The 13,789-nt window shown below is 35.1% G+C and overlaps 1 protein-coding gene across 3 annotated transcripts; it reads right to left on the bottom strand.

The window, feature by feature from the left end:
• Nucleotides 1–174: 174 nt before the first annotated feature.
• Nucleotides 175–13,704, bottom strand: LOC123192966 (exocyst complex component SEC8). 3 transcript variants are annotated; one of them, XR_006496983.1, is made up of 28 exons: nt 13,536–13,704; nt 12,940–13,014; nt 12,490–12,702; nt 11,589–11,762; nt 11,178–11,282; nt 10,751–10,860; nt 10,254–10,409; nt 9,218–9,353; nt 9,018–9,124; nt 7,927–8,234; nt 7,698–7,855; nt 7,436–7,551; nt 6,393–6,463; nt 5,530–5,660; nt 5,385–5,434; nt 5,017–5,117; nt 4,293–4,405; nt 3,478–3,585; nt 2,711–2,908; nt 2,450–2,535; nt 2,011–2,197; nt 1,833–1,910; nt 1,636–1,737; nt 1,415–1,489; nt 905–1,000; nt 779–828; nt 435–689; nt 175–361 (listed from the first exon to the last, which is right to left on the bottom strand). XR_006496983.1 is itself a non-coding variant. In XM_044605691.1 (27 exons), the coding sequence occupies exons 2-27, from the start codon at nt 12,979–12,981 to the stop codon at nt 602–604; spliced, it is 3,159 nt and encodes a 1,052-aa protein (XP_044461626.1). In that variant the 5' UTR covers nt 12,982–13,014; nt 13,536–13,704; the 3' UTR covers nt 175–601. The 3 variants fall into 3 exon arrangements, 2 of the variants coding, with proteins under 2 accessions (XP_044461626.1, XP_044461628.1); XM_044605691.1 differs by having other exon boundaries at nt 175–689; XM_044605693.1 differs by having other exon boundaries at nt 175–689; nt 13,530–13,699.
• Nucleotides 13,705–13,789: the final 85 nt, after the last annotated feature.

Here is a 13,789-nt window from a genome sequence, read left to right as displayed (position 1 = left end):
AATAGATATTTGAATTTTTCATCTGTCGTGAATATATTTTTGATATTTGAATTAAAACTTAAGATGAGACATAGTACTTCGGCCTATCTATATGCTATAAATAATGTTAATTTGACAATCCACATCAAGCAGAAAAAAAAATTCATGTTACTAATAACTAAACCAGACAAGTAATTAATCTAATGATAAACTTAATCTAGGAACTGAAATTCTTATGAAAATTAATATGGGCAATTTACAGGGAACAATAATCAACATAAAGGAGTTCATAATGGCATCTCAAACCTTTATCACCAACAGAAAACTCAACCTCTCAATCTCCATAGAAGCCAAACTGAAAGACATGCATACAAAATTGATACTGCACAAAAAAGAATAAACTGTAACCAAACACATCATGTTCATCGTGCCAATGGTTTATGACAAAAATTTACCACAGCGCGGTTGCACATTTAGGCAGCTAATATGACACCAAGAGGCTTCGGAACCCATTGTAGTGCATAATTGCTTAAACGGAGAACGCTATACATGCCAGAACACCATCCAAAAGTAAATATTGCTCGATGGTTTCAGTACAAGAACAAATCCACTCAAGTAAATGCTAACAAGGTAAAATTTCTGATAATCGATCTAGTGCATCTGCTGGAATCTGCCTTCCAGGGACATTGACCTTCAGAAGATTGGCATACCTGTCAGATAGAATATAACTTGTTAACAGATGGCTGTTTGATATACATAACTTAAAAATAGGATCAACAACTAAGTTGCTGCAACAAACTCTGAAGCGGCAAACAAGCTTTCATGCTCCATAATGAAGGCAAGCAAGGCCTGAAAACGCGGATAGAACACCAATGTCATAGCAATACAAAGATTTTAAGACAAAAACTAGCGTTCGATGACTTGCCTCAAATGGCATATTTAATAGTTCATAATAGGTGCGGACATGGTCTAATTTCTGTTGCACAGCTTCACTATCAATTGAGGGAATAGCTGCCAAGGCCTGCAAAATATCAGTGGAGGTTTCAATTCCCTGCCGTTTGGTAGACTCAAAATATCATTATCAATCTTGTGTTCCAGCTCTTCGGGATCAGCTTTATGGATTACAGTAAAATCATATTTAAGATTAAATTTAGACTACTACAAATAGAACAGTTGATCAGGGAAGACAAATTCATGACAGGAAACAGGCCCAGAATGGGCCTTGGCAAAAAGCAGTTCACAAGTAGGGAAACCTACATTATTGTAATGCAATTCAAACTCAAGCAAACTCGTGCTAAAAGCATCCAAGCACATGCAAATATTTACATAACCGTGTTAAAAGCATATAAAGTCATTAAAAAGAACCAGGGAGTTTGATGCCACATCAAAAAGTTTCTGAGAACATATAACATAGCAAAGAGAGAACTGACTGTACCTGCTCCATAGCAATTGAATTCCGACATATCTGCTGAACTCCAAAAAGGTTGATAGATTTCATGTCGACTAAAGCCTAATAAAACATTATGTCTCCAATTATAAGTTACAGTTAATAACAGAGTTGAAACTACATTTACTACACCAAGATTATAAACAAAGTTCAACAAAAACTGCAACTTCTAAACCAAGTTTTTTGAGGCAATAATCCATCATGCACACCTTTATGGCTGCATTTGCTGCAATATTACAAATTCCACCAAATATGTAATTTCGCTTTGTTCCTGAGATAAAAGGTGCCATCTCTTCATCCCTACGTGTTATCTATGGGAAAGAAGAGAAAAAGGTGCGTAAGACTTGCTTCCAAAGGTTGAGCTAAAACATAAGGCAAATTAAGAAAGACCGCAACAACACATTACCTGTGCGGTAAGTGAAATAATAAAGTCATCTGGCTCTTCTGCATCTTGGTCCTCCATATATTCCCTGCTCGTCATTTCCTGTTCAAACCGTAATTTCCAGTCAGTTAAAAATATCTTCATTTCATAATTTTTCTGGAATATGGAGTAAAATATTCATTTACTGACATGTTTCACAAACCTGCATATGAAAAATTGTCTCCAGCTGCATTTCTACACGTAAAACCTTAAGGCAATCAATTGCCAATTTTCTGTATTCATTGGCAAATGATAGAATATCTCTAGAAGGTGCACTGCTTGATCGAATATGATGCTGCTTGCTACTCTCTTCTACCTGATTTGATGCTCTTAGGGTTGCTTGTCCAAGCCTGTCCATTTAATGAAAAAGGCAATCCCAGTAAGTTCTTCAAAGTAATTTGCCAGTGATGAGTTTTTGAAGGGAAAAAATATCTTTTACTAAAAATTGGTTCAACCAAAATATTCCAAATTATTTCTTATTGTCGTGCACTGATTGAGAATGTTCTCATTAATAAAACTAGTCCACATATCCTCATTTTCTGTCAGTAAGCTTTTAAAAAAGAAGACTAAATTTATTATTGCAACTGACCAAAAGAACTAACCTTCCGATTGATTCTGCAACATACTCCAATGAATCACTCAGGGATGCCAGCAAAATTAGTTTGTTATCATCACGAATTAGATTCTCCTGCAGAAGAGACACAAGAGGGGAACTAGTGCAGTGAACACGGATTTAACAGAAAAATTCCACGTACTTCAAATAAGGTTGAATTTATCAGTGTCGAAGAAAACAAACACAGTATAAACAGGCAAGAAGACAATTATACATTTAAATATAGATATACAAACAGCAGAAGAAATACCTGCTTGATTGGCCGCAAACTCAAGAAGAGTTCACTCAGTTCTGACTCAACCTCAAGAGCCTCAGCATCACTGCCATTATTTCCAGTACCCAACTGACCATGTGCATTTGGTAAAAAGGCACTTGCTGGCTCAAGTCGCATCAATTTGTCAATATCATGTCTCCCAATAAGCATATAACTCTGCTTCTCAAGAACTGCCTGAGATAATAACAGGGCAATTTATGATTGCCAGAAGGTGAAACCAAATGACATTACCATTTACAAACAAGGAACTACAACTCTGATCAGAGTTTTTATCTCTAATATTAATTAGAGATTACAAATTTATTTCAATCTTTTTGTGTTTCACATATGAGATCATGCACCTGCATTTTATATTGTCTCAATGTACCATCATTTTTGTCACTATGTTATCTTTGCTGGACATACACATTATTTGATAGGAGGAATGGAAAAGAAGAGGAAAAGAATGGCCAGAAGAGAAGGAAAAGATAAGGGAGAGAGTTGATCTGTCCCTCCTGGTACTCGGCACAGAAGTATAGAAAATTTTTCCTTTTGCTAATCCCCTTCCTACCAAACAAGGATTGCAGTTTCTCTCCCCCTTCACCCAATGTCAACTGTCCATACATATGAACTAAGAATAGATGAACAGCATAAATGCACACAAAATATTTGTTGACTTACACAAAATGAATAACATGCAAATACTATCATAAATTTAGATGCTAGAAAAGCACCGGGGAATCAAAAAGAGATAATAGTCATACCTCCATGTATGAAGTCCGGCATCTTTCATACGTTCTCTCCAGGAAAGTTTGCACATACTTCACAAGGTCTGCAGCAAATTTAGGCATTGCTTGAGCCCAACCAAGCACCTGGAGCAGATAATAATTGAAAATTACATATGGTTGGCAACAAATGTTAATATTTCAAAGCTTGGCCATTCTCATAATTCATAGTTTTTTCATGAACAAACTACAATTTGTGATGCCATATTAGAATATTTATGGTATAATATTGTACAAAAAAGTTATATGCAAATTATTCAATCAGTGTTCAAACGATCTACAACACCAAACAAAAATTAGTAAACTGCACAATGATCATAAATTAACGAAAACTAAATAGTTAAACAAACTGAATTTTTCATGAACAAAAGGCTAAGAATTTATTCAATTAAATAAAGCTATAAACAAAGGATATTGTGGGCATAAATGCTTATCAAAAGTAGATTTAGAGACACAGCCAGGGAGTGAGAGAGAGAAGAATAATATATCATGTCTAAATGAGATGGCAAAGGTTACTCAGTGTCAAGAAGATTTTTTTATATCTATCAATTTCAGGTGTCCTATTAAAACAATTAATTATCTTTTAGACTCTGCTTATTTATTAAGTTGCGCATAAATTTTAATTTAAAATTCCTTCAAAAGCAGAAAATCTAGAGTACTGTAAAGCAGAGACCAAATCATGTACAACTTCTAAATTTCATCTTCTGGCCCCTATATTGGCCACTACATTGCACTTGTATTGAAGAGGAAAGAATTGCATCATCTGCTAAATCAAGAAATATAAGATAACTTGCCTCTTTTGCTAAGAAATCAATTGCCAAAAGTCCCTGCAAGACAGGCCGACCCTTCTCAATTGATGAAACATAAGTAGTGCCGGTATGCACTCGTGGCCGAAAGGCAGCTGGACCTGCAAGAATGCTTCTGATAATCATTATTCTACTAAGCAGAAAAGGGAAAGAGCCAAAGAACTAGTCATCATCTATCTCACAGAAACAGACAAGTTCATTAACTTCAGCTAACAAGTCTAATCACATAGGTAATAACTTACGAGGATATTTCTTTTTTTTTTTAAATCAAATGTGTAAGATGAACACGTGGCTATGTACCACAGTTCATTGTTAATATATAGAAGATGATTTTAAACAGGCCGACACTGAAAGCCAATAATCTCTGCTATAATAAAGCCCTTGTGTTGCTTCACTTTTTACCGACGAGTATCCTTTTTTTCCCAAACATATATGAATAATTTTCAAATGGCCACTGTGCAGGTTATAACTGGATTAAGCACTAACACTTAAGTGCCACAGCCAAATTACCTCAAACTAGCTACCTACAATGACACCTCAAAGCTTATAACACAACAATACAGATAAATGCATACTCCAAAACAACTGAGTTAGAGATTATATGATGAAGACACTCAAGCTACAGGTCAATAAGAATAGCAGTTAACGAGAGGTTAGACATCCTAAAGAGTTTCAACGAAAGAATTCAGTGCATATGGCTTATTGAACTTGCTTGATATCGCTTGCTGAACGCCTTTCCGATAATCTACAAACATAGTCGGTAAGAAATGGTCCTTCACAAAATTCTCAACAAATGCTAGCAATCCGTCATTCCTGCAGTTTAAGAAACCCAAAAATATAAAAATCAAAGCAACACAAAACACGAGTAATTGCTAGCAAACTTTCACAGCCTAGCTGGTCTCTAGTCATTCATATTGTTGAATTTCTCCGGGAAAATTGATTTTCCATTCACACACATCATTTAGCCTTTTTTAAGGTATGAGAACAAACTTTGTTTTTGAAAAGAACTGTGGCAAACAGTGAACCATCAGTCCATACATATTATTGAACTTGCAAATGGCATGACGGTTTCAGACTTACCCAAGCTGGGAATACTTCTTTGGCAGCATTGAAGCAACCTTATCCGTAAACTGCAGTGGACAAAAGATTAGAAAATACTAAAATAGAAAACCTAAGTTCAACAGGCAATATATCATGTTTGGAAGCATAAACCTTAGTTCCAGACCTGAAGAACGGGCCGGTATATTGATGCTGCTAGGTATATGCCTTGTTCAGGCAAGATAGCTGCAGTCCCATAACCCTCCTGTAACACATTGGGACCTTTCCTACTCCATCCTTGGCGAATGAGATCAACTCCTGGATGGTACATGGTACAGAATACCATAAAATTTCATAGCTAGTCCAGGCAGCTCATCAGAAATTAAACGAAGGAACAAAATATTTGAAAGAATAATGAAACAGAATTCCTAAATTAAAAGCAGAAAGAGAGTATATCTATAATGCATATGGCAGAAAGGGAAAAGAAAAAAACAAAGCGTCGCTGTTAAAATGGTCTAACAGAAAAAACCAGCAATGAAATCACTTAATAATTCAAAGCATACATTTTATTATATTTAAACCTTGAATGCAACACAAAATCAGTATGCTCATTGATTTATTTTTGAATCTCAAAAGTTATTAAAAGCTAAGTATCCCTTTGGGCGACAATATTTTCGGGTTAGCAGCTACATAAAAATGTACGACCTATAAAGCTCTTCATACAACAAGGGAGATTCCATTCACAATTATTTCAGATTTTAATTTAAAAGTTTCCCATATTTAAACAAGCTTTGCTCATGCTGTAAACCAATGTATAATCTAGACATAAAACAGGGTACTAATCCAATTCATGATTAGCTCATGTATCAGACTGGAGCCACATACTATGGCACATATAAAGCTATAAATATTACATGTTACTTCAACCAAGTAATATAAGCATCAGTGCAAGGAAACTGATAAAATTCAAATAAGCCAGGAAAAGGATTTCCAAAATAACCACAACTCACAGAAAATAGAAGAATAGCAATTTTACATTATCTCGCATACCCTGGTTAGGAATTGATATAGTGGCATCTGTGAAGCGAAAAGCAAATGTAAGACCGTCTTCTGATCCATCCCTGTAAGCCATTACTGTCAATATCTCATGATTATGTAGCTATACTAAGCACAGAGGGATCATATAAGACAGTAGAAAATGTATCAAACAGGAGCTTGCTGCAGTGTATAATATCTTACATGTCTTATATATCTATCACAAATCAAAAGCAGGTGAGAAGATGTGCTGTTTATTAACACTACTCGCTAGAATACCAAATAACATTTTTAACAATCATTTGTAATGATATTTATGACAGAGCTGTGGACCCAGATATTGTTTTCAAATGAGCAAAGCCATTAAAGACAGTTGAATTAGGCAAATATCTAAAGAAGTTACATGAAAAATTTTAAGTTCATTGGGTCAATCACCAGTGCCTTTCACTTCAACCTGGGAACTCACCTAGGCACTGAGGTGAAGCAGAGAATTAAAGTCACAGTTAATTGAGGGTTCAAAGGCACTCTGCTATGTCACTTAGCCTAAGCACCCAGTTCATTATCTTAATGCTATATTGCATCTCTAATAATTGTTCAAGACTAGATCACTGTCACCAACACTACTTCTCCGACAACACAAATTTCTACCACAATAATAACACCAGATAAAGACATTTGTGATGTCTACCAAACAACTACACTTCATTAATGTGTTAACATCACAACCACCACATTTACCACCGTATTACATCACCAAAATCCTTTCTTTCTGACCATCACCAAAAGTTTAAACTTCACCTTTAACAACATAATTCAGCCTATAATCTTAAGAATCACCACTGGAACTGTAACTCTGGGTTCTCCCCTAGACAAGTTTCCACCTATTTCTTCACATGAGATTGGTAGAGCATAAGAACAAGAAGATTGGAACAGAGAAGAGCCTCATGTTGACAGATAAAGAAAATGGAATTATCAAAAATAATTATGTATCACTGAATATGAAACCATAGTCTTATCATTTAAAAAAAAAAAAGGATTATCAGAATATAGTCACTTGCCTTTTTTCTTTGGAAGGAGATTTACTAGCAAGCCTAGCTGTTTGCACAGCAGCATCTGCAGATGCTGCTTCAGGAGTTGCTCTCAAAAGCTCACATATGAGTTGTTGGCATTCACTCTTTTCCACAAAATGTACACATAAGAAATAGATATGTTAAAGGAGAAAATTGAAAGTCTTCAGGTCAAACATAAGACTGTTATAATATTTGTGAAAAAGAAACTACAAAGTGGAAATCAATATCAATGGTTTAGCGGGATGACTACCTGTAAAACTGTCAAGGAAAAGCCAATACTATAGCCACCAGTAATTGATGCTTCAGAGTCAGGGTTCCAGTTTGCATCAGCTACAATAGAGTTGGGTGTGTTTATGTCAGGTTGGCTGGACTTGGATTCCAGAAGCTCTCCAACAACAACATGGTTTTCTGTAAAATTACAGGTGCTATATTTAGTTTCACCATTTGAGAAGGAACACCAAAGCAAGTCGATGTCTTACCAAATATTCTTTCAACAGTATCCAAAATTGATTTGAGGAGATCTCTTGCAGCAGTCTGTGCTTTTCCCAAGGGAGCCATCACTGGTGAGACAGGGCTAACTGCCAATAGAGTCCCAGCCAATGACATCCCATTCTGACGCTTGTGTTTTGGCAACTGATAACTTTCTAACTGCCCCTTCATAAAATGGAGACCTGTCGTACCAGTTCGAGCAGCCTGACAAATACCTGACTTTGAGAGATTAATATGCTCTGCATGAGCTTTAATCTTTGATGTTATAATCTCATGAATTGTAGGCCGCAATCTTTGGCTGTTGCAATATAAAATCAACGAATGATATATGTTATCTCAAAAAACCAACAAAAATGTAATGAAATGCAGAAATTTTAAAATTAGAAATTTACATGGAACAGTAAATAAGAGGTGATCCTAAATCCATTGAACACATGCAATTCCAAAAAAAAAAAAAAAACAGCTGTCTTTTGATCATTTAAGCACACATGAAATTAGGATAAAGATTTATTAACCTCTGTTACTAGAGTTCACCAGTTCAGTTATCACCCAACAACAATTACAAACTATACGCACATTCTGAGGAGAACAAATTGCACACAACATATCCAAAGATACTTACAGTACTTATAGGTTTTGATCTTGCAAAGCATTTCACGATGAACGAATAGGAAATTAACAATTCTCAACCACATTGTCTTTAAAGACAAAAACAAATCAATATGATTATTATACCCTTGATCTGCTATTGAGAAGATAGTATAGTTATACTTATATCACAAAGACAGCACAAGATGGTAGGTCCACCCAAAATTTTAATATAATATATGGAACAAAATGTATCTAATCAATGATGAACTAAATAGAACATAATCAAAACATCTTTTTCTTAAAAAATATTTCTTCATCGATCAATGTGACAACATTTAAAGAATTTCTATAAAAGCATTCCATATGTCAAAGGAGATTTAGAAAAGATTTTGGAATGGAACAGTTGGAAATCAAGATCAGTCTCGACTGCATGGTAAAATTGCCTAATAATGCTCAAAATAATAAGACGTGGTTCAGCCAGATAATTAACCATATAACAGCACCAGCAGCTGCAATTTTGCCAAGCCTGCAAAGGCACTCCACCATGGTCTGCAAATACTTTATATGAAGTGAAGCATCACTCTTTCTCATTGCTTCCTAAATTCAAAAATGAAATCCAGTACTTCAGCCCAGGGATGAGAAACTATAAGTGTCAATTTTATATGTAATTAAGCTCAACACTGGACATACGATAAATTCATCTGGAGTAGAGTTTGAAAGCCATGCTGGAATTTGATGAGAAAACATTTTCATGTCTTTACTTCCCTCCCCACCATTTTCATGTATTCCAGGAGAACCCTCCTCATCATGGCCATCGAATGTTGAACTGAAACATCAAGTTAACGATTTAATAAAAGATGAGATAAATAATGCAAAAATACAAATAAGATGAAATCATTCTTAAATTATCAAATAGGACATTATCAGTCTTCCATCTAGGAAATATTATCAAAATAAAAATACTGAATTTAGTATAACAGTAAGGATATGGAAAAAGGAAATTCGCAGGCTTAATAGTTCCAAACTGACCAATGATTAACAGGAAAGAAGACAACAGTTACAATTTCTTTCCTTTTGAGGAACAATGGTTCAACAGGAATTTGACACCTTAAGTATGTTATAACTTGTTAAGACCCATGTATATACCCGTAAGAAAGGTGAAACAAATGGCACAAGCACAGGGCAGGATAAGTGTCATTCACACAAAAATAGGGTAGGACCACAGGGAGATGATGACAAACGTGGAATTTGTTGAGAAGGGCTGGCAGTTACAAAGAGGAATAAGGTTGGTGAGGAGAAAAAAGAGACAGGAAGGATTTTTTGAAGAAATGAATGGAAGGAGGCTGTTGGCCTCTCAAATGCAAAGCATTGGACTGTTTTGATTTCATTCCTGGGTTACTGTTACATTGCAGACACTGCTCACATCAATACAAATTACATTATTTCTTAATGCATTTCTATTGTTATATGTCTATTATTGCCTTGGTTGGGACCTAATAAGTTGCAGGTGTAGCCGTGCCAGGAATTGCTTTGGTTGAGGATTGTGGAGCTGCTGTTTAGTAAGGTACCTATCATAACTCATGTTCATTTATAGAGGACATAAAGTGTGGAAAAGTTAAAAAAAACCGTTGCAACCAGATAAGAACACATGAAAAATAAATTAATAAAAGAAGAATACTAGTAAATGAGAATTGTCAAAACTCAGCCTCCATCAACAGAAACTGACCTATGTGATCCATCTGCAAGTCCATGAGCACCAAACTGGTTGTCACCTTTAAGCCTAGTTCTTCTAGAAAGAGACTGTGAATTGTTCGTTGTAAATGCAACAGCTACAGTGGTTGGAACTTCATCATCCATTTCATGCAAGTTTGAGGCAACCACACTGCAGGATATATTTTGCCTTATGGAAAGAATAGCATAGAAAACATAGGTTGAAAGAAATAACTCATGTTGTCATGCTAAAAACCTACAGTTCTTTAGATCGAACAATAAGATGATCAGATCGATAAATTCCTTTTCCATTGATATGAATTTTCTTTTCAATCCCAACAGAGAAAGTGAGAAAGTAGACTTATATGCCGTGGTTAAGGCAATCTCAGACCAAAAGATACATCAGAATAGCATAAAATCATCACACATATGGTTAGGAGGTTCAAAGCAATTAATTAGGATTTTTGGGCAAATAGCACAGTTGGAAGTTTGATCCCCAAGATGACAGCATACCTATATAAACCCTTATTATAAAGATGATCATGCAAATCCTCCAAAACTTTATAAAAAAGAACTCCTCGCAACTTTGTCAACTCAGATCGAACCTCTTGAAGAGCACCAACCTGCACCATGGTAATCAGAACAAATTAATGCACCAAAACATCTAAAGAATATCTATACATTTCTGACTTCAGAATCGAAGCCTTAAAAACAAAAGTATTAAGCTCTTTGAAGCTACACCAACACTATAAACCAACATCCGAAAAGATAAACAATAAAATGGAGCTTCATGGTTTTTTATTGAAACTTGGATGCACAATAAATTACAACTTTTTAAGGCCACAAGCCATCAAATCAAGAAATTGAACTTCAAAAATCCAAATACACAAGTTTCAAATGGGTAAAGTAAAGTTTCATCTCAAGACATCATGAAACCAACCGTTTGAAGGCCCTCTCGCTCCAGCATTATTGCTGATTGAAGATGCAACTGAACTGCGGCATAAAACTGCTTTTCTGCAATGAGCTTCTCAATTCGGGCTGGAACCTGAGCCACATTTCAAAAGAAAAGATCATAACTATTTTCTTCAAACACATACATACATAGCAAGTACAACTCCAGTACAACAGAAAGCTTGCTCTTGAATTAGCAAATAGTCGAAATACTCATAATGGTATAGTACAGTATATGGCATGTACAAATTGAATCAAGCACTGATCAAGTAACAATAGAACAGTGCACACTTGTCTAGGCATGATATGGATGGTAGTCAAGCACTTAAGTCTTATCATCTACCAATCATGCAATTATCATTGAATCAAATCTGAATGCTGGAATTAGCAATAGACGAACCTTAGCTATGCCTTCAATTTGATCTAAGAGTGAGATGATATGCCGTAAGGTAACAGACCGATACCACAATTGATGTAATTGCTTATTGCGGGTGCCAAGACGCTTCTTTGCCTCAGCCAAATCAACCCTTAACTCCTTGACACTTTCAGCAGACTCGCTGAATAACCGTAATATCTGAAGGAAGAGAAAGAATTGATAAAAATTTAAATGCAAGTGCCAACTCTAATTATCATAAAGACAGGGACAAAAGGAGAAAGCAGACATCTAAGAGCATATCACATAGGGAAAGCATTTCGGCAATCAAGATCTGATTTTAGTTTTGATTATAACTTTAGATATTAGCACCCAATCCCTAATAGAAAAAATCATTTATAAATTAATAGGACCCATAAGAGCACCTGATAGGTACCCTAAATGCAATTAGGGGTTCATATTGTAATTTTCAGTTCATTCTGAAGTGGACTGCTGGTTAAACTTTCTTTGAAACCTTTACACTGTGTCATAAAATTTGTTATGTTTCTTTCCCAAGGAAGAAAATATATATGGTGGTATTTAGGACTACTTCGGTACTAAAAATAATCATAATGAAGGGTTCCAAAATTAAAGTCAAATCCAAATGAATTATGCCTCCCAACAAAGAGGTCGAAAATTAAGGTCAAATCCTACTGATCTTGTAGCAACATGATAAGATTTATGTTAAACGTGATAATATATATATCAGTTAATGCCAATATACAGACAAGAACATGAAAAGATTTGAAAACCTGAATCTGTAGAGATGAACAAAAAAAAAAGCAGCAATAATCAAAGTGCAGGACCAATCTCATGAGAAAATTTGAACATTTCCTTCATGAAGACTTATTATTTAAATCAATGGAGGAGATATAAACTATAAAGGTACCTGTGAATAATTCTGAATTGCTCTGTTGAAGCCACTGTGATAAGCATGAACCACTTCATCCACCACCTCCTCAATAACATCATTTTGGTCTTTTAGAACTTGAACTTCCCCTTCACGATCCTTAGATGTTAAAATATGGACAACATGAGGTAAAGAATCAAAACGTGCAACAACCCAACTCTCATCTATTCTTGCAATCTCTTCCCTTAAATACTGCAGATATCACAAGACCACAAAAATTGAGAAGGAATACATATTAATATTAAAATATGCTAATGCATGATGCCTAATTTGGATTAAAAGATAAATTAAAAAAATATTACTTCAGATTTCATCAATTTTTTACAAAGCTCCGCTATAGTTTTCCCCTCTGTTTGTGGACCATAACTAACATGTTAATTTACCAAACAAGATATAAACAAAAATCTCTTTAAAAAAAAGGAAAATTACTGCTTTCTCAGGACTAATCGGCAATCCATCGAAAATCCCCATTTTGAGTCTTTCACTCCAGTGACCGTTGGAGAACTGCAAAAAATGTGGTCAGCTCATCACAAAGCTTCAATTCCAACTGAGAAAATAAATAAATAAAAAGCAGCAGCCTCATAAACAAATTGAACATAACGAAATCAAAACCAATAAAAAAAAATAATCAAGCATTATATACAACTAAAAGCAAACTCATGAATTGAGATGAATTTCTTCCATTCTAAAATTAACACAAAAAAAAGCACGAAATTTGCAATTTGATTTCCAATGCTTTTTCTCGGAAACCAAACAGAAAGCGTAATTGAGCAAAAAATAACTCCAGATCGAAACCAGACAACAAGAAACAAACTAATTAATACTGTAAACGAATCGTGACAAGAGAGAACACAAAACTAATACGAAATTCAGAGCTAACTAGATCAAAAACCGAATAAAAAACCTCGAAATTAGAGTAATTAAACCGTGCGTTTGAAGTTCTCACACGAATCAAATTTACGAAAAAGGTGAATAAATTAAGCAGAGACTTTGATTAGAAAACCAAGCGGAGTTCTTACAGGTACCTGTGAAGCTTTGTTTGATTCGGCTACTGCATTTTGAAGACAAGTGTTCGTGTGAATAGAGATCTCTTTTGAAGAAAAATCAAAAGCTCGCTGGACTATATGGACAACCGGGCAAGGGAGCTATATCTGGAGCTATCAGACTCGGTAAAAATAAGAAATGGAGCATCCAAATTTGACGAGCGGACCATCCATAAAACTTTTATATCTACAAAAAAATCATTGGCACCCCTAATGTTTTCAACATGCTGAAAAAT

Source organism: Mangifera indica, chromosome 12 (assembly GCF_011075055.1).
Source record: "Mangifera indica cultivar Alphonso chromosome 12, CATAS_Mindica_2.1, whole genome shotgun sequence".
Taxonomy (NCBI): Eukaryota; Viridiplantae; Streptophyta; class Magnoliopsida; order Sapindales; family Anacardiaceae; genus Mangifera; species Mangifera indica.
The sequence above is the reverse complement of the archived record's forward strand: the minus strand, read 5'-3'. Positions and strand labels throughout refer to the sequence as shown.